Source organism: Metopolophium dirhodum, chromosome 1, assembly GCF_019925205.1.
Source record: "Metopolophium dirhodum isolate CAU chromosome 1, ASM1992520v1, whole genome shotgun sequence".
Taxonomy (NCBI): domain Eukaryota; kingdom Metazoa; phylum Arthropoda; class Insecta; order Hemiptera; family Aphididae; genus Metopolophium; species Metopolophium dirhodum.
Genome location: NC_083560.1, coordinates 119,972,523 through 119,993,710, shown reverse-complemented (window position 1 = coordinate 119,993,710; position 21,188 = coordinate 119,972,523). Strand labels below are relative to the sequence as shown.

Sequence of the window (21,188 nt, the reverse complement as noted above, 5' to 3'; positions counted from 1 at the left end):
TTTGCGATATTTTTTGTTTAATGATATATTATATATATTGTTAATCGTTATGTTTTGTTTTGCGGTATTTAATTATTTTTGATTATCGTTTTCCGTTATAATTACGTTTACAAATTTCAATCGTTATTTGTCAAATATAACGTTATAATCATAACGTTATTATAACGTTTGCAAGCCCTGATTATGATATTGTATGGTATGTAATAGTAATTTGTATTGCAGTATAATATTTTGGTATAAAAAGTTTATGTTTCAAACATTTTTTCATGATTATCCATTTCTTTCTACGTAATGTTAATTCACTCATATTAGTAATGTATTGTGTACAAAATAGGGTGTATAGGAAGACATGACAAATGGAATATCTTTTGATCCAATCAATATTTAATAATTTGTTTTTTATTACATCTTTAATATCTTAATAGTTAATACAATACTTAGTACTATTTCATAGCAGTATATAACATAAAATAACATACATTAACAGCATTTGTGACTCTCAAAGATATGGCTAGATAATTACGTATGACTCAACGTTTTAATATTTTTAATATACATAAAGTATAAACATTAAAATAATAAAAAGTTTTACCTCGAGTAAGATTTTCACTGTCATTTTACTTAGGTTCAAATATTGAACACTCTTATATTCATGATGAGTCATAACTGATTAAGCATAAATTTTATATTGATTAAAACCTTACAAGTGGGTAGGTATAATACGTAAGCCATAATGAAGGGGGAGTAGGGTAGATTTGAATGAAATTTACATTTAATATTTTTAATTTTTTAATTTTTGACAAATTTTATATTTGATAATTACAATCTGTAGTCTAGATGGTTGTGAATACTATTTGACTCATAACAACCATATATATTAAATAACCAATTTAATTTCTCATTATAAAATTAAGTATATTTTTATTCAAATTTACCCCACCCATGGGGTACATTTGACCGTGCAGGGGGTAGATTTAAATATGTGTCTTATATAATTAAAGGGCCACATTTGAATGCTGAACATAAATAAATATTAAATTAAATTAAACTTTTTATTTATTTTAATAATAAAAATAACTCAATATAATATAATAACATTTTTTTACAACAATTATGTTTAAATTTTTTCTTGTCAACTTTTTTTTTCTTGTGAAAATTTAGTTTTTTGGGTTCTCTTATAGATGAATTCACATTTTGTGACATAAATCCAGTAAAATAGTCTATTCCATCCATAAGATAGGTATTTCAAGAAGGAGGAACCTATATTATACCCTATTATCTACCCTATTAATGAAGATTCAAATCTACCCCATGCTAAAATAGTCAATAATAATCGTAATATAAATTGTAATAATTATAAATAATGTATGTACATTATTTATATGACTAGACAAAAATTATTTTAAATAGGTATGTTTAATTATAAACTTATGATTTTGAATTTTAGTTTCTAAAAAGTTCTTATGGAAACAACAATTTTTTTTTAAAAAAGCCAGAAAATCACATTATCATTTTTGTTTATCACAACATTTTTCAAAAATGCCTGATAATCACATATGGTATACAAAACATTGTCACCAACTTAGTTTATTATTTTTATTAATGTAAACAATCTGTAACAAATTATATTAGACAAATTCAAATGTACTCCGCATTCAAATCTGTCCCACTCACCCCTACATATTTTTTTCAAATACTCGACAAATCACAAAAATAACAATAATCTTTTTTTTATTAAATAATATATTATTTAAATACAGATTATCTGACTGCTGTCTGCAGCTGTTGCTGTTAGTGCTGTAGACAGGGCCGCATTGAGAACTAAGCCGCTTCGGGCAAACAAAATTTTCCGCTCTTCTTTATTTTTTTAAATTTATTTGATATACGAGCTTTGATTTGTTTTTGTGAAAATATTATATGGTACATGGTCAAAACTTAATAATACATTTTTAATCAACTATAATGATATAAATACATAAAATTGTTTTAATTTTATTTAACTCTATAGGCTCTATATATCGATTGTCACTTTTTTTTTATTACTATTTATATATTGTTATTTGCTGACCATATCCTGCAGATAAATGAATATATTAATATATTATGATAACCATGTTGAAAATAAATAATATTTATAAAGGTTACATAACTAAATAAAAACATAACTATTTATACCATAATACAAATAAAAACTGCAAAAACCACCGACAAATTACGAAAAACCCATACAAATTTGATCTTAATTTCTAGAGCATTGTATATCACAATAGAAACAAACAAAAAATAATAATATAATATCAATTAAACTTACAAACTATAATAAACAATAATAACAATATAAAATATCCCGACTGACGTCTTCGCTCAAAATCGTTTATCTTATACTATGATAATATTATATCATTGAATTTAAGTTTGATACAATCCTTATACATTGACCCACTTGCAGTGTTGTAAAAAATATTTTTTAAAAGTATTTAAGTAATTACTCAAATACTCTTAAAATAAAGTATTTAAATACCACCCAAATACTATAAATAGTAAAGTGTTTGAGTGATACTCAATACTTTTCAGAAGTATTTGAGATCATCTTAAATACAAAAAAAAAATTCTTTTTACTAAATAGTAAAAAGAATTTTTTAGAGTGGCTTATCTTTCAGATCAAGATGCTTGGTCTCAATGTGTCGACGTAATTTATTAGGACGCATACTCTCGTTTGCAAGTATTTCATAACAAATAATACATTGTGGTCGTGGATCATCATTATCCTCATTCCAAGAAAAACCAATTTTTAGGTATTCTGAATCGTACTTTCTCGTCACTTTTTTTCGTTTTAAATTCAAATTCTCGATGTTGAAGGTTCATCTTCATTGGTTTCAAATGTTCGCTTATTCGTTAACCATTTATCCATCATCACATTTTTGTTTTTAATTTGTCGCAGAAATAGCACCAAAACGAACGCACTAACGGTAAATAATATAACAACTACCCAGCGCTGGTACAACTTAATGACTAATATTGAATCAACAACGACTGATATTCGTCGTTGTCGAGCTGCGACTTATCGTATTTTATCGAGGAATTCTTCCGATAGTGATGAATTAATAAATAAATATACAACGAATTAGTATTTATTACCCACGTAATTTACACGCATACTTTATGAATAATATATAATTATATAATAATAATACATTACTACAATAATTTAAGTATATTTAATAATATAATAATAAAGTTAATATTAATTTAACATACATTTCTTGGAATCTATATAATTCAAAAAAATGTTCGCGACCCACCAAAAATTGACTGACGACCCACACTTTGAGAAACGCTGATATATTATATTAATTTAAAGCTATATGTATTTGGATATCCATATCTCATACCGTCATCGATCGTCGTCGACGATAAACAATAATGATAATTATTGATAACAATTTTCTTGGTAAATACTTAGTAGGTACTAATAATTAGTAATAATATTTTTATATAATTATATAATTTTAAAGTATAAAGTATAAATGGCTAATAGTGAAACCGACTACAGATGTATCTTTTCGATCTTCGTCGACAATAAATTGTCTCCTGGAGAAAAAAAACATTCAATCGACAAAAACCGTCTGTAAGAATATAAGTTTGTCTACCTTTTTCAAACAAAAATAAAAAATATTCTACAAGAAAGTCTAATTAAATTTTTAAAAGCATTTAAAGTTAAAATTTTGACTAAATTTAACAAATTACAAATTTAATAATAATTCCACATAATATTGTATCATTGAATTCAAATTTAACACCTACTTGCCAGAGTGACACCCACTTACCCACTTTTTTTAGTTTTTATTTCAATTGTTTTAATAAATTAAGGAAAACCAGGAAATTTTACGCAAAATCGGTTTTCGACAAAATCGATTTTGGTTTTTGGTGTAATTCTAAAACAAATACTTGACATTTTCCAACTTTTTTAGTTTTTGTATTAACGCCAATAAAATTTTGTTTACTGAATAAAGAAGCTTGGAAGTTTAATACAAGGCACTTAATATATTGTTACAATGACATTTGCAAAATATTAAAAATCCATACTAACAATGTTTTTATAAGCATTTGTAGTTCAAATTTTGACAAAAGGCGTATAAATCACGAAAATGTGCAAATTATTTTGATCAGAAATTCCTAAAAAATTTTCTTTTTGAATTTAAGATTTTAAAACGTAATACAAGATTCCTTATAAGGTTATCTTCATTTATCAAAAAAGAAAATGTCCATAAGAAAGTCAAAATAAATTTTTATGAGCGTGTGCATTATACCGATGTTGTGATCTACTTGCCCGGTCTTGTGTTCTCGCTGCACGGTGCGCGCGCGCGGACTTGGGAACAATATCCGAAACCTCCCACCACTTTACTGTATTATATGGTTTACCGTGACGATGCGATCGCACACTTGGCCTTTAGCCTTATGATATATTTTAACTAGTAGTCCACTATACGCCGGCTAAGTTTAATTTTGTTATTGCCGTGTGCTCTATCTTGCGTGTGACATTTTTTTTTTTGTTCTGAATAAAATGTACACATCTTATACTATACCATGGGGTAATACACCAAGAAATCCCTCCCGCTGTGAGCTTCGCCGACGCGCAAAATTAAGGGGAAACGCTGCGGAGGCGCGTAGACCTCCATTGGATAATATACAATGTATGTGTTTATTTGTATGCCTTGGCCGGCTTTTTGTTAGTATTTGCACAAATTGTGAATACTGTATTATTATTATATACGTATTATTTTGTCGGTAATTGTCCGATCGTGTCCACAGGACCGACGGCCCCTTATTTGGTTCCATAAAGAAATACTATTATTTACTATATTTATATTTATCACAATGGTATAGTGTTGCGTGTTTATACACATCTATATCACGGGGTAACGTAAGCTCCCGTCGAAATTGTTCTGTTTTTTAGATTCTGAGCGAAGCGATGGATGTATGAAATTTTAAAATGATGTGTGTTTTTTTTTATACAAAATTAATTGCTAACATTCCTTCTAACAGTAATCGGTAAAAAAAACCAAAATATAAAAATACAGTTTGAGGAAAATTCCAAACTAATTAAGCTTAGTAATAAGGCACGGAACTTGATGATCTAGAAATAACATTTTCAAAAAATGTCCATTACATTTTCTGGGAATCATAATTTCTACGTAAGATCTGATTTTGTAGATAATTTCCTGGTAGCACTGAAAAACATGACATTTTCTTAAAGTTGACAATTTCTAAATGTTTCACTCTGTATTTTTTTCAATGGAATATTAGTTGATAATGACACATGACGGTTTAGCAATTACATGAATAATGTTACTTACAAGGCTGCGCAAAATTATGTACCTATACTAAGGTACATTTTTAAAGCCAACAAATAACATAGTAATAATTCAATAAATGTCTTAAAATGTTTAAATAAATGTATGTATTAAAATTAATTACTGTAGGTATTTATCAATGATTGAATCTAAACAAAATAATAAATTTTTTTAATGTATTTTTTTACGTAATGGTCCACAATTATATTTAATATTATAATAATCAAATTCATTATTAGAATATAATTAATTGTTTACACAGCTCCACAGAAAGCAATATAAAAACAAGATTGAGAACGATATTTCAATATATTAAATATTATTAATTATTAATTTAATAAATATACATACATAAATTTAATGATTCAGATTATTATTATTTTTTTTTTATATAAAAATAATTTTACTAAATTGAATATATTTTTCATCTGTGGCTTAGGAATAAAATTAACTTAACATGACGATACAATAAATTGACTCATAAATTACTGAATAACATGGACATAAAAGTAGCTAACTTAGTTAAAAGTAACTTATCTTTAACTTTTTAAATTGCTAATGCCCAGCCTTGGTTACTTGTACTCCGTTCTTGGTTTTTCTCCAACAATTTATTTAATATGCAAAATTTGCTTCTGGACGGTAAATAATTTTGTTTTGATATTGAGTGTAGTATAGTAAAAAAAGTGTGACTTTTAATTAGGAAAATTGCAACTATATCTACAAAAAGTAGAAAAATACAAAAAAATTACGTTTTAACCAAAAATTACTGAAAAAATGCAATAAATGCAAAATAAAATTGGTACACCACATTGCGTTTTACATAATATAAGCTGAATTCACCTAAAGAGTGTTGTATAAAAGTTTTAGGAAAAAATCTTTAAATGCATCAAGTACAAAATACTTATAATATACTAATAATATAATAACTAATTGTTTGATGTTAATTTTTTTACATTATAATAAAGTCATTATGTGTAAAAAAAAACTACCGATTTTGGAATAAAAATTAAATTTTAATTTCAATTGACACACATGATTTTGTATTAAATTACTTGTAAAAAATTGTCCATAGACACGTGTGTTATCAACGTAAGGTCGGTAAACTATCCTGAAAGCTCGTACTGCCATATCTATATGTACTGCAGTCACCCTGGATACAAAAGTTTTAAGCTTATTGTTGAACCTCAAATAAACAGCAGGTATGTTTTGATCAATGTGTGGAGTACCAGCTTACATTACTACTATAATCCTGATTATGCGCTAACAAAACATGTCGGAGGTATAGAAAGAGACTTGGTCAGAGGAACGTTGAAAAAGACGAAAGTATTTACTTACGACGATGAAGCGGTAAAATCTGCTTTGCCGAGCAAGCATGCCTAAGGTAACAATCAAAATGTTAAGTCGGTCGACGTACTAAGACGAATTCGATCGGAAGCAATAAGTGCTGATGCCTATGACAGAGACGATATGGTAGACATGTTGTTGATGTATTCTGAAAATAGTAAATATATAAAACATGTTGGTTTACCTTCATATGTACATTGTTATAGTTATGAACAGTTGAATCTACTTACAAAATTGAAATCTAAATGCAAAGGAATGATAATTGGTTATTTGGAATGCTACGGGTTCTGTAGTAAGAAAAGCTAGCGACAATAACAAAAGAGTACTGTATTATGCTGTAGTGGTGAACGCTCCACTACCAGGGAAATTTAGCATTACCTGTCCAATAGTAGAAATGATCAGCTCGTCACATGACATAGTAGCGATCTGCAAAATGTTGAAGTTTTGACATGCGAATTAGTGAGCTCCTTGTTGGCAAAAAGAGATGTCGGTGAAGATATGGATCGAAAGATTGTCATTGAAGAGAACGGTATAGTACTATAGTTATTTAACCATGGCATATTAACAAAAAACATTGGATTGTTGCCATTGTTGATTTTAACACTAATGAATGTAGGATCCGGGATCTCATAAAACTAATTGATGTAGATAAAAGAATACATGAAAACCGTTTCAAACACTTGTACACAGAAATGAAAAAAAATTGTATCTACGGTGACAAAAAACATTTTCCATTATTAAATTTAATATCATGTTCTGAGGAAAATATACCATTTCAGACAAATGGATATAACTGTGGAGTTTTTGTAATATATTATGTGTATACTATCATAAGTAAATCAGATTTTAATCCTCATTTCAATCATGTGGAGTACAGAAATTATCTAAAAAAATTTCTTTTGGAAAAATCTGAGGAAATTACCTATATGTGCCTTTACTGCAACACCTTATCAAACAGTCACCGATGCGAGGGAGACCAAAGTGTTGTGGAATGGGTGTCATGCACACGGTGTTGTAGATGGATTGCCATAAATTGCATCCCCGAAGGAGATAGGATTGATGACTATGAGTGATTTTCTGTGTCTATTATGCCAGTAGAACAGGTAAAATATGTGCAGGGTAAAAGATACTTTTTAAAAGTATTTAAATACAGATATAGATTCTTAAAAGTACTTAAAATGCGTATTTGAATACTCAGTTAAAAAAACATATTATTATATTATATAACATTGCTATCAATTTTTATATTTATTGAACATGATAGAAATTAAAATAGAAAATATAATATAAACTAAAAATAAGTATTTGAACATTAGTATTTGATCATAAATACTTTGAGAAAGTATTTGAATACATTTAGTTTTAAGCAAATACTTTACTTGACTACTGTAGAACAAATGGTATTGAATTGTATATCGTTTTTCAGAATTTAATTTATTATTTTAATATGTTTTTATTTATTTATTTAATTTAATTTTAGTTTAACAGTTGATTTGTCACAATTAATGTACAAAATGTAACCACACCAATTATGCACATCTACACAGCTTATATAATATTAATATAAATTGTATTGATTTGTATGATTGCCAGTCCGAAGTCTAGAACTCAGAACAATCATAGATTAAATATACCATAGATTTACAACAGTTGACAGCTTGCATTTTAAGACTGATCCTAGTACTGAATGCAGAGTGTATCATGCTTGTTCAATTGATATATTATAACAATATTGTCTGGTATATTTGATTTTAATTCAAGGATATTTATCATCTAATGATGGTTATACATTCTTGAATTAATGATATCTTAAGTGGGACGGCATTTTGTATATTTTATTGATGAATCAAAATTATTTTTATTTGTTAAGTACTTATTGGACTTTATTGTGTAATGAGGTCATTGTGAGAAAGTTAATAAAGAGCACCCTACATGTATTATTTAAATAAAAGAAATAAAACGGAATCTTAAACAGAATCCTGGTTACACCCACATAGCAAAATTCTTCCCGGGACGTCAATTTACATTAATATCAAATAACTCAAAAAATAACTGTTGTATATTGCTAGTTTCTTTCCTAATTATAAAAATTTCAAATTGTATGACCGTGCTGTTATATCAACGGAAATTCCAAACACACCCACAACTACTTGGGATGTCACAAGATATTTAAAAAAAACAGGTCTGTCATGCATTTCATATATTTTAATTGTTATTAATGTAAAAAGTTAAATAATTTTACTTAATAATCTAATATGTAATACAATTTAAATAAAAGTTTAATTTTTTTATATTATGTATCAATTAAATCATTTGAAAATATTTATTTATTTAAAATAAAATCAATAAAATAATTATTATTTCAATTTATCGAGTTTTAATGGAAATATTTCAATACACGGTCAAAAACACCGTGTGCGTGGAATCTCGTGAATATTTTTAATGCGTGTAACCTAGGGTTAACAAAAGAAAAAATATATGCATCTACCCAGATAAATAGTTGTGTGGAAAAGCGTTTGTTTAAAAAACAATTTTATATAATATAATACTACAGAAATGACAAAACTATTCATAGGTAAAAAAAAAATATACATCAATTCAGAAACCAGCCTACCAAGTATGTTCTCCAGTTGTTTCATCTCAAAAACGTTTAATTAATTTAGGTAACATACAATATTTAGTAGTTATTAATGATGTTACAGTTATTTAATTTCAATATTTAACTATTATAGAGTCAATATTAGTCAGTACACCATCCCAAAAAATTAAAAAATGTCTTGGTACTTTTAATGATTCAATTTCACCTTTACTCAGTACCTCAAGGGATTCAAGTAATATATTTTTAATTTATGCAAGTTATGTTTAAGTTAAGTAATTTATATGATTTTATTAAGATATAAAAACTCGGAACTCAATGTTCCACAATTGTCTTTATTATCGCCAAATTTATTTGAAGATATTGGTCTTGATATTAATCAGTTACCCTTTGAAATTGAACCAGGTACTTTTATTATTTTGAATTTCAATTGATAATTTTGTTTAGCTTGTAATTTATATTATCATCATTTTATAAGGCTCTAAAAAAACAATGATAATACATCAGATTTCATTTCAATAGCAGAAGTTAACAGTTTGCAAAATAATTTTAAATAATGATGGTATATTCCTAATTAAATTTTAATAGTCAGGTATTAAAAACAATTGTATTTTATTTCAGGACCATTTAACAGTTATGAATCCCAAATATGGTTAATTAAATCTATTACCCAACTTAAAAGTGACATTTCAATTATAAAGACAAGTCTGTAAATGCTAATAACCAACTTTTAAAACAACTTCTTTTTGATAATCATTTAGAAAATGATTTAGAACTTGATAAACTCATTTTACAATTTCCTATTGGGAACAAAACTAGTTTATTTGAAATCGAAGAAAAGCTGACTACTGACAATATTGCAAATAAATATTTGGTATTATTAAATTGCTATAATTTATAATTAATTATCAACAACTATGATTTATGTATTAATTCCATGGGTTAAAAAAATGTCAAAACTAATATCAAGTGACTACAAACAAAGCATTTTTAGTCTTATGAGATTTCTATTAACCAATGAACTGGCAACAAAAATTACGTTTTTTGGGAAAACTTCCAAACTAGCATCTGCTTCATTAAAACGATATGCAATTTTAGTAAGTTGGTTCACTCATATTTTTCAATATTATATACCTTTGTAACCATAGCATTTTATTTTTAGAAGTTTTGTTAAAAAATAATGCAGAAGTTACAATAAAAAAAAATACAAGAACCAATACAAAGCTGGTTACGGCATCCAAATGAAAGATTTACTAAACAAAAATCAGCAAAATATTGTAGAGAATGTAAGTTAAATAATTATAAAAGTTTGTATGATCATTAATTTTTGTTTGCAATTTCAATTAATATTATTAATACTTTTTTTAGGAAAAAAATTTAAAGTTGTCGTAGATGTACCTTGTAAAGAACATACAAATTATAAAATACTGAATTGTTATTATTTTTTTTAATTTATGAATTCATATTACCATAATTTAAAAATATATAATTTATGTGATCTATTTTTAAATTTTTTGTTTACCATATTATTTGACTGACTGTTCATTTATACTAAATTATAATTATTTTTTTTAAAATATGAATTCATGTACATGATTTAAATATTTGTTACCCTGTGACAATATATACTTTGACTATGTGATAATTGTAAGGCTGTTGTATACTCTTATACTAATCAAATGAATGTTATTTTATTGTATAACTATTACTGTCATAGTAACATTTTTAATTAAATATTGTTTTTGTCATTAGTTACTATAATACCGTAATAATTATACCTAAACAGATTATTTGTTACGTTTTTTTTTTTCATACATTTTTATTTATACTGAGTATTAAGATTAAGTAGTTACAAATCTTATAGTTTCAATCGGTTATTTATGAATGGGGCTTAAATGTATTAATCATAAATAGTAACTTTTTCAGACTTAAATTTATTAAACTTTTATCGTGTTGAATAAACTAAATGTTTGAATCACGATTAAATTAAAGTAATTATATACACTGAAAAATAAAAACAATTTATATACTCTTAGTTATACAGATTATTTTGTTTATATTGAGTTGTATGTATGTACTAATATATTTGATTTATTAAAAGAACATCTGGACATTCTATGGGCTATGGCAGTCCTGAGGATAGTCCTGACCATCCTACTCGGACCATTTAAGTACATACTATGGATGTTCATTTGCTATGTGGACATGCCAGTTTAATCATAAAAACTGTAAATTAATGTTTAATTTGCTTGTAGCAATGTTTATACTTAAGCATAATATAATAAGAAATTATACAAGTAAACATATTTTATCACATACTTGAATGTTACTTACATTATTTTTGTTTTTACAGTTGACTGGGTAACAATGGATTTTAACTCTATTAGTAATCATTCAAAGTTGGTAGAAAAATTGAAAATGCCCAATGAGCTGTTTAATACCTAGGTTTAACAATGTCCAGCATGCTTTAATATGTTTTATATAATTACATACTTGTTTAAGCTTACACAACTTAGAAAAATGAATATTAAGTATTTTATATTTTACAATTAAAAATAATAATACAATAACCATAGATTAAGTACATTTGGAAGACAAATTAAAATACAAGATATTAAATGTCGAGAAAAAAAGTTTACTTATAGTTGTAACTGCACCTTATGTTCAACTGCACCTACAAGGCTTATGGACTTTGTTAGATTTCTTGGTGTCACTATAATTAGTCAATACTTATAATGGTATCTTTTTATTAGTTTAACTATACAAACAATTAAGATGTTCTGTTTAAAACACTTATTGTACCTATATTATAACATAATACAATGAAAATGGTTTTCTATGCTTTTGTACAGTACCTATGTATAATATACTAACACAATTTGTGTCCGGGGGTTAAAATATTGTACATTACATTTAACTATGTATTAATCAAAACAAACAAATATAATACCAAATTTTATTATTATATTACATATTTTTTACAAGGAAATAAAGAAACTAGGTTTGTTATAAAAAGGTATTAATTAAGGTAAAAATTTACAACCTTTTTTTATTTTAAGCGTAACTTGGAACACCATCTTTTTAATTCATCGGTTTTTTTATTCAATATAATAATGTTTCTTTTCATAGGGTAGTAGATGTACATAGCGTAATTTTTTTAATTTGACTTGATATTACCTTACGTACTTGTTTTAAGTTGAATATTCAAAATTACAATTTATAAAATCGCATTTTTAGTTGTATCTATTAATCTATTTACCTTATACATAGTTATAAATTATGTACAATTTTAATGACACATTCCTATGTTAAATGTTGTAAGTGTATGTTATGTTATGTATGTGTAATGCATGTTATAATGAGTTTTTCATCTAAATTAAATAACTGCACCAAGATACGCTCTTTCAAAGATTACTTGGGGCAGCCACAAAAAAAAAATATATAAAATCAGGAATTTAGTATTGTACCTATTATAAGAAATGCTAGTATTTTTATCAATACCTATTATAATCATAAACTATTTATAGATCGTTATGATTAAATTAGTGTCAATAACCTCTTAATGTTATAATTAATTATAATATTGTGTCTTGTTGTTTTAAACGTTTTGTACGTAAAATGGATTTCTACACAAAATTCAAGATCAAAGTGCCTTGTTGTTAAATATTATAATATGTTGTATTAATAAATTTTATCTCAAAAGTATTACCTAATTTTTTTTTTAATGTAAAGTAGGTACCTAAATTTTATCAAGTAGTTAAAATATGCAATACTAACGAGTATTTACATACCTATTATTTTGTATTTAATAATGACATAAGTCAAACTGAAACCAGATTTACAATAAAACAAAGGTGAAATGGTACTTAAATTATTAATTTAAGCAAATAAAAGTAAACTATAAAATATTAGGAATAATGTAAGATTGAAACAGAAAAATTAATTTAAAATCCTATTTATAATGACTATAAATGATATAATGAAACAATTGATTTAAATCACTATTCTTTCAGCGTTGCAAACTATTTTCAAGTTTTCAATTACAGTTCACAATAATATAACATTTAATTTTTACAAATTGTTCCATACGATCTATAGACAATTTCCCTGCAGAGTACAAGTTAAGTAAAGTATATATTGATCTGATTCATCTGAATTAATTAATAGCTTGATATTAATTGTAAAATAATATTAAATGATAGTTGGAGAGCCATCGAGGGAAGTGTGCAACATTTTTATACTTATTAGGACGGTTATTGACCTAACCAAACAAATATTAAAATGCCAACTCTTACCTAAAAGAAAAGTAATGTAACTTCAATTTTTCAAATAACCCAAAACAAATATTATATTACTTAGCAATACAGAAGTTTAAAACTGAACATAATAAATATGTTAATGTAAATAATTATTTAAACATTTTATAATTTCCATGACCTTTCTTTGTGATCTTGCAGTGATTGATTGAATTGTAATTGCTTGACTGTTAACGCCTATCTGGATACTGTATTACTCCATTATTTTGGGAACTGTAAATATTTAATTCATACAATATCAATTTTTGTATAGTAATAATTTAGTTATCTAGGTATGTTATCTTTAAATACAAATAGTACATTGAATTGAAACTCATAATATAATTCTGATGGTACCATAATATAATTGAAAGCCTCAAAAACCCACATAGTTATTTAGTTATATATATTTAGATTCTGAGCGGAGTGATTTCATAATGATGTGTCTTTTTGTTCTGTTTGTCATCACCGTTTGGTGGAGTAAAAATGCTTTGATTTTATATTCACTCAAAAACAAATATTCGTATATACTAAAAATGTTCATAAAATGTTTATATGACAATTTTCCATACAAGAAAAAATTTTCAAAATATATTGACTATTTTTGAACTTTTTATAGGCATGTAAGATTCTTGATTGTTTTAAACAAATATGTAATGAATGCATCGGTTTTGGGAAAATTTAAACCAATCTTTCGTAATATTAATGGGAAAATAAGTTTCTTTAAAAGCAATATCAAAAAACATAGATTCTTTAGAATCATTATTCGTACAGAGAGATAAATCATCGAATTTAATAATTTATCACATCTGGTACACACTCGACACCTACTATACCTGCATAAGAGTACCCACTTATAAAAATCGAAAACCGTAGAACTTTATTGTTAGAGTTTTTAAATAAATACTTAATTATTTCTAAGTGTACATAATCCAAAAGAATTCCTAGTGGGGAGGGGGTTGAACCAACAGTCTTGTAAGTATATATATGTTCAAATGAAAAGCCGAAACCACATTTTTTATTTATTTATTTTGTGGTTGTTTAATGTCTTGGTAAAAACATACATTTAATTCAGACCAAAAAAGTTGTAACAATGTGAAAAAAATATTAATATATCGATATCTTATGGACAATTTTTCACTTTTTATATTTTTTACGTTAAATTTAGATGAAAATAAACAAGTCTAAAATTAAAATCAATAATATTAAATTTTACTAATATTAACAATTAAAAATATTAATTAGGTATACCTTTACGGGGAGTTTGAGTTTTTGAATTTCATGCTGTTCATTACACGGCGTTCTATCATAAGTTATTCTTAAATGTACTGGTGGTCCAGTTTTAGCTAAAAAATACTCAATTACATTATAATAATCAATAAAGTATAGGTATAATGTAGGTTTTTTAGTTTTACACTAAAATTGTCACATACCTAATGGAGTCTTGTAGATCACATCAAAGAGTAGCTGGGTTTTTTCAAAACGTATATAAACAAAGTCTACTTCAATAGTTTTAAGCAATCCTCCACAAGTGTTTACTACTACTCCACTTATTTCCTTACCTTCCATCTCGAAAGCGGTCACTAATGAATGGAAAGCTATGATGCAGGTCCATAATAAAATAACTGCTTTTAAACAATTCCTGAAATACACACGTATATTCATAAATATTTTTTTTAACTGACTGAATAATAACTTAAAGGGTGGCATCCGAATAATAGATCCAATTATTTATTGAAAATATATGTGGAAGAAAGGAAGTTAGCCTCCTATAAATATTATTAAGGTACTTACATCGTCTTCTTTAGAAATTTCGATTCTGTGCCAAATTATTACAACCTTTAAAAATATAATAGATCAACGTTTTTGAATAACTGTTTGAAATAGTATGACGTCTGAATTGATGTCTGGCATGAGAACGTCTATGTTTGGTCGTTACAAAAACAATCTAAATGGCGTCCTAGCCTCGACACACACACACACACACACACACACAATTCCGCACGCGTGTTACGATGAAAGACAGTGGTACCATCATACCAGTGCCCCCCTTTTTATATACTGTTATGATTGTACCACTGTCCTTCAACGTGTGTGTGTGTGTGTGTCGAGGCTAGGACGCCATTTAGATTGTTATTGTAACGACCAAACATAGCCGTTCTCATGTCAGACATCTGACGTCATACTATTTAAAACGGTTATTCAAAAACGTTGATCTTTTATATTATTAAAGGTCGTACAAATTTGTCACAGAATCAAAATTTCTAAAGAGACGATGTAAGTACCTTAATAATATTTATAGGAGGCTAACTTCCTTTCTTCCACTAACCAATCAGTTTGCCATAGTAAATTCCGTCAGTTTCATTTAAAATCAGAAATAATCATGTGAACTCTAGATTGTCAAGCAAAAAGTTGACAAGGTCTAATGATATATTTTCAATTAATAATTGGATCTATTATTCGGATGCCACCCTTTAGGTTGTTATTCAGTCAGTTATAAAGAATATTTATGAATATACGTGTGTATTTAAGGAATTGTTTAAAAGCAGTTATTTTATTATGGACCTGCATCATAGCTTTCCATTCATAGCACATGTGCGTAGTGCGAAAGCGGCCAGCACATTTCAAGCCAAGCAGATCACGTTTAGCTTAGTTGGTTTAAAAATTAGAGTTAATGGACCATTTATAGAATTTATAGGTGCGATTATTATCTAGAGCATCGCATTGGCTTTTTTATTATATTTAATTTTTAAAGCTAGCTTTGAGTTACAAACAATTTAATTGAAACAATACCTGAATACGTATGTATTAATATTATTACCTAATTATTATGGATCAATATCGACATACCGTAGGTATCCATCCAGTTACCGGCTTACCTACCACTCCACAACGGTTTGATACATAATTTAGGAAGGTCATACATTTCGGAAAATTTACAGTTGAAAGTATAAATTCCGGAACGTATATTATGTCCGGAATCTAAAAACCTAGATTTTCCCGGAACGTATAATTCTGGAATATTTTAATTCTGAAACGTCTTCATCCGGACCGTATAAACCTGGAATGTACTTGTCCAGACCGTATTGTATGACCGGAATTTAAAAAAACATAAGACTGTATTTGTCCGGAATGTATATATTTCCGGAATTTTTATTCACGTATAATCCCGGAAATTATTTATCCGGGCAGTATATCCCGGAAACTAAAAACCTATGACGGATCGATAATATGGAATTTCAAAAAAATTAAGAGTATTTCGACTTTACCACCCGGCACTTTTTGGGATCCAACGCTAAAATTTCGGTGCAGGCGTGACAAAAAAATGTTTGCGCATTATGTAAGGAGGTTTTAATATTAATATAAGATGTAACCAAACGTTAATGTCTTGTAAGGACAGTGATATAAAGTTCAGTGTCTGGTTGTGTAAGGATTACGCGTGATGTGCGCGCCTAGCAATTGGGGGATTTCCGTTTTACCACCCGGCACTTTTGGAGATTTGCACTTTACCACCTGGCACTATGAGGATTCCCACTTTACAGCCTGCTGAACGGAAAAAGATTACTTTCCAATGCTTCAGTTGTTATTGAAAACTAAACTTTCAGTGCAGGCGTGACAAAAAAATTATACTTACATTTAATTTAATATAAAGTAATACAATTCTTTAATTTAAAGTTATTTTAATAAAATAACTTTTTTAATAACTTTTTTAGAAATAATTTTTATTGCACATATAGATATCCACATGATGAAATGGGATTATACATATCGAAAAAAGTAATAAAAATAAAACATTGACATAAAAAAGCCTAATAGGATCTAATAAATAAAAAGTAGGTCAGGTCATTTCGGTGGTGGATGTTTGTCTATCATCCCTTCGGGCAACGGACAGGATAGTGTAATTTTAGTATTTTACTGTATTCGATTTGAATGCAATGATTGCCTTCGATAAAAACCGATTCTGAGCGGACGAGGGAATCTTTTTTATTTAATTTTATTCGTTTCTACGGTGATAAACAAAGCGTTTTAAGAACAGCTTAAGAACGATTTATATAAATAGGTAAATTATATAATTATAATTTTATAATTAGGAAATATCATAATGAAAAAAAAATATAAAATAAAAGAAAAAGCTCATAAGACGCTTAAATATTTTGAAAATTTTACCATGTCTAGGTATGGACAATATAACTAAACAACCCAAATTTCAAGTTTTTACGAATGTTTGTAACCGAATTACAACAAAAAAACTCCCAAAATGAAAATGTCTATAAATAGCTCAAAAATGGCTTACATTTTCCGAACTTTAAACCGTAAGGAACAAAATCTAAAATACAACAAAAAATATCTCTTGTCATTTTTCATTTGAAGTAATATTTCTGGTAGAAAACGTCGACCGTAATAATTATTTAATATTATAAAATCGTGAAATCGTACGTTTTTTCTCCTTTAACCGCTTTCATTTCGAGTAGCGTTTCGATCGTTTATTATTTTATGACATCTATTGTCTATTTATTTTACGCATAATAATATAATATTATATACGAATACCGGAATACAGGTACGTTGTATAAGTATTCAGAACTTCGACTCTTTTAATTTATTTTCTACTAGACATTTGCTCTGTATGATTAAATAATTTACATATATTCAATATTCATATTATATTATAACACATAAACTGTTCACTAAATATATTAAAAATGAAATTGGTAGGGCTTCTAAAATAATTGTAATATTTTTAATTGGAAATCATAAATGGAAAATGAGTGCTGTGGTTGACATATTACTATAGTCTATAGTATCTATATTATATGTAGGTATAATATTGTATATCTGTGTAATTTAAACATTTTTGTATGTTTTTTGCCAATATACAAACGTCGAATGCCATTTTAAATGTATAATACCTACCAAGGGTTAAGTATATTTCTTTTTTTAGATTCTGAGTGGAACGATGAATGTATTGATTTTACAATGATGTGTATTTTTTTAATTTTTTTTTGTGTCTGTTATCACGGTTTGGGGCAGTGAAACTGCATCGATTTTCTTCAACTGTATCTATTGTTCGATGGGAAACTGAATCTAGTTGGTGCATTCGGGTGGTCAAATTATAAAATTTTCAATAGTTTTCAAAACCACTGGGAAAAACAACATATAAATTAAGGAAAATCGGGAATTTCTACGAAAAATCGGTTTTTGACAAAATCGATTTTGGTGTAATTTTGAAACAAATTAACGTATATACATGACATTTTCATTGGTCGTTTATATTAATTGCTTTTTCTATACACGATCAAATTTTCAAAATATTTTGATTTATTTTGAACTGTTTAGGAACATTTTCTGTTTACAATTTTATTAGTCTTTTAGATTCTGAGCGAATCGATGAATGTATTGATTTTACAATGATGTGTGTTTTTTTTTTATTTATTTTTTATTTTTTTTTTTGTGTCTGTCATCACCTTTTAGGACCATTTTTACGCAAAATCTGTTTTCGAGAAAATCGATTTTGGTTTTTGGTGTAACTCTAAAACAAATGACCGTAGGGACATGAAATTTTGACTGAATGTTTATATTAGCATTAGTATTTTCTATACACCATACAATTTTGAAAATATTTTGACTCTTTTTGAGCTGTTTTAGTTATTTTTCTATAAATATCAATACAATTTTATCTGTTGAGTAAAAAAGCTTGAAAATTTAATAGAAGGCTCCTAGGTTATTGTTTCAAAGGCAGATGAAAAAAATTAAAAATCCTTAGTTACAGTTTTTATTTATAAACATTTAAAGTTCAAATTTTGACAAAATACGGAAAAATTACGAAAATTAGCAAATTATTTTGAGTTGAGAATTCATAAAAATTTTTGTTTTTAAATCTAAGATTTGAAAATGTAATACAATATTCCTCATAAGTTTGTCTACCTTTATCAAAAAATAAATGTCTACAAGCAAATCAATTTAAATTTTTATGAGCGTTTGATATTCATATTTTTACGATATTGGATATTCACTCGATTGCCCATGTAGTGGTTTTATTATTTTATTGTTATTCAAAAACGTATAACTGTAGATACATGAAAATTTTACGAATTTTATGAATGTTTATAATATTAACATTTTCTATACACCATACATTTTTTTAAAATAATTTGACTCTTTTTGAGCTGTTAACAGAAATTGTCAGTTTTCAATTTTTTTTAGTTTTTTTATCTATAAATATCAATAAATTTTTATTTGTTGGGTAAAAATGCATGAAAACTTAATATAAGGCTCCTGATATATCGTTCTAATAGCAGTTGAAAAATATTAAAAATACATAGGCACAATTATTTTTTATAAGCATTAAAGTTCAAATTTTGACAACATTTATCAAATTTATAATTTATTAATTATTTTGTAGTTAAAAATTTATAAATTTTTAACTTTTATGGCTAAGGATTGAAAATTTAAAACAAGGCTTCACGTAAATAGGTTATATTATATAAATTACTTTATTCACAATAATATCATCAAATATACTTGGTTATATCATAGGCTGACTGACCGTTTTCGCTCAGAATCGTTTATGATATTATATCATTGAATTCAAATTTAACACCATCCATTACAGTGACCCACTTGTAACCTACCGTACAGCAGAGCGACATCCACTTATCCACCTTTTTTTAAAATAATTTGACTCTTTTTGAGCTGTTAACGGAAATTGTCAGTTTTTAATTTTTTTAGTTTTTTTTTTTTATAAATATCAATACAATTTTATTTGTAGGTTAAAAAAGCGTGAAAAATTAATGCAAGGCTTCTGATATAATATATCAGATATATTATTGTTACAATAGCAGTTGAAATTTATTAAAAATACATAGGCACAATTTTTTTATAAGCATTTAAAGTTCGAATTTTGACAAAATTTATCAAACTTAAAATTTAATAATTATTTTGTAGTCAATCTTTTATAGTTAAGGATTTAAAATTCAAAACAAGATTCCCCGTAAAAAAGGTAAATATATAAATTACTTTATTCACAATAATATCATCAAATATAATTAGTAAATAGGCTGTCTGACCGTTTTCGCTCAGAATCGTTTTTCTTATACAATGATATTACATCATTGAATTCAAATTTAACACCATCCATTAAAGTGACCAACTTGTAACCTACGGTACAGCAGAGCGATATCAACTTACCCACCTTTTTTATTTTGCTTCCAATATTTAAATTATTATAGCTCAGCAGTTATTATGCTCAGGAATTAGAGAGAAAAACATAAGTGAACAAAAGGTTAGGTATAATTGTATAAATATACCATAACATCATGAAGATAATTTATTACAATTAAATGTAAATATAAAACTTATTTAAAAAAAAAAAAATGTATTAAAGTACTGAAATATTTTACAATTTTAAATTTTATGACATTTTCAAACACTACCTACATTATACCCTGTACTTAAGAAGATGCTACACAGACATTTGTTGCTTCCGTCTTACAAGTGCGTAACTAGCACATTTCAAGCCAAGCAGATCATGTTTAGCTCTGTTGGTTTAAAAATTAGAGTTAATGGACCATTTATAGAATTTATAGGTACGATTATTAT

At 26.7% G+C, this 21,188-nt stretch overlaps 1 protein-coding gene and 1 pseudogene across 1 annotated transcript; one reads left to right on the top strand and one right to left on the bottom strand.

The window, feature by feature from the left end:
• The first annotated feature begins 5,851 nt into the window (after positions 1–5,851).
• On the top strand, positions 5,852–11,639 carry LOC132953578 (uncharacterized; annotated as a pseudogene).
• A 1,985-nt stretch (positions 11,640–13,624) lies between these two features.
• On the bottom strand, positions 13,625–15,559 carry LOC132933730 (uncharacterized). The gene is made up of 4 exons (XM_061000011.1): positions 15,384–15,559; positions 15,023–15,231; positions 14,841–14,935; positions 13,625–13,823 (listed from the first exon to the last, which is right to left on the bottom strand). Coding segments are annotated over exons 1-4 (318 nt in total). The 5' UTR covers positions 15,386–15,559; the 3' UTR covers positions 13,625–13,811.
• Positions 15,560–21,188: the final 5,629 nt, after the last annotated feature.

Excerpts from the sequence above, each read along its gene's own strand:
- LOC132933730 (XM_061000011.1), bottom strand. Across the intron at positions 14,936-15,022 it reads GATCTACAAGACTCCATTAG|CTAAAACTGGACCACCAGTA; the intron begins GTATGTGACAAT and ends AGTATTTTTTAG.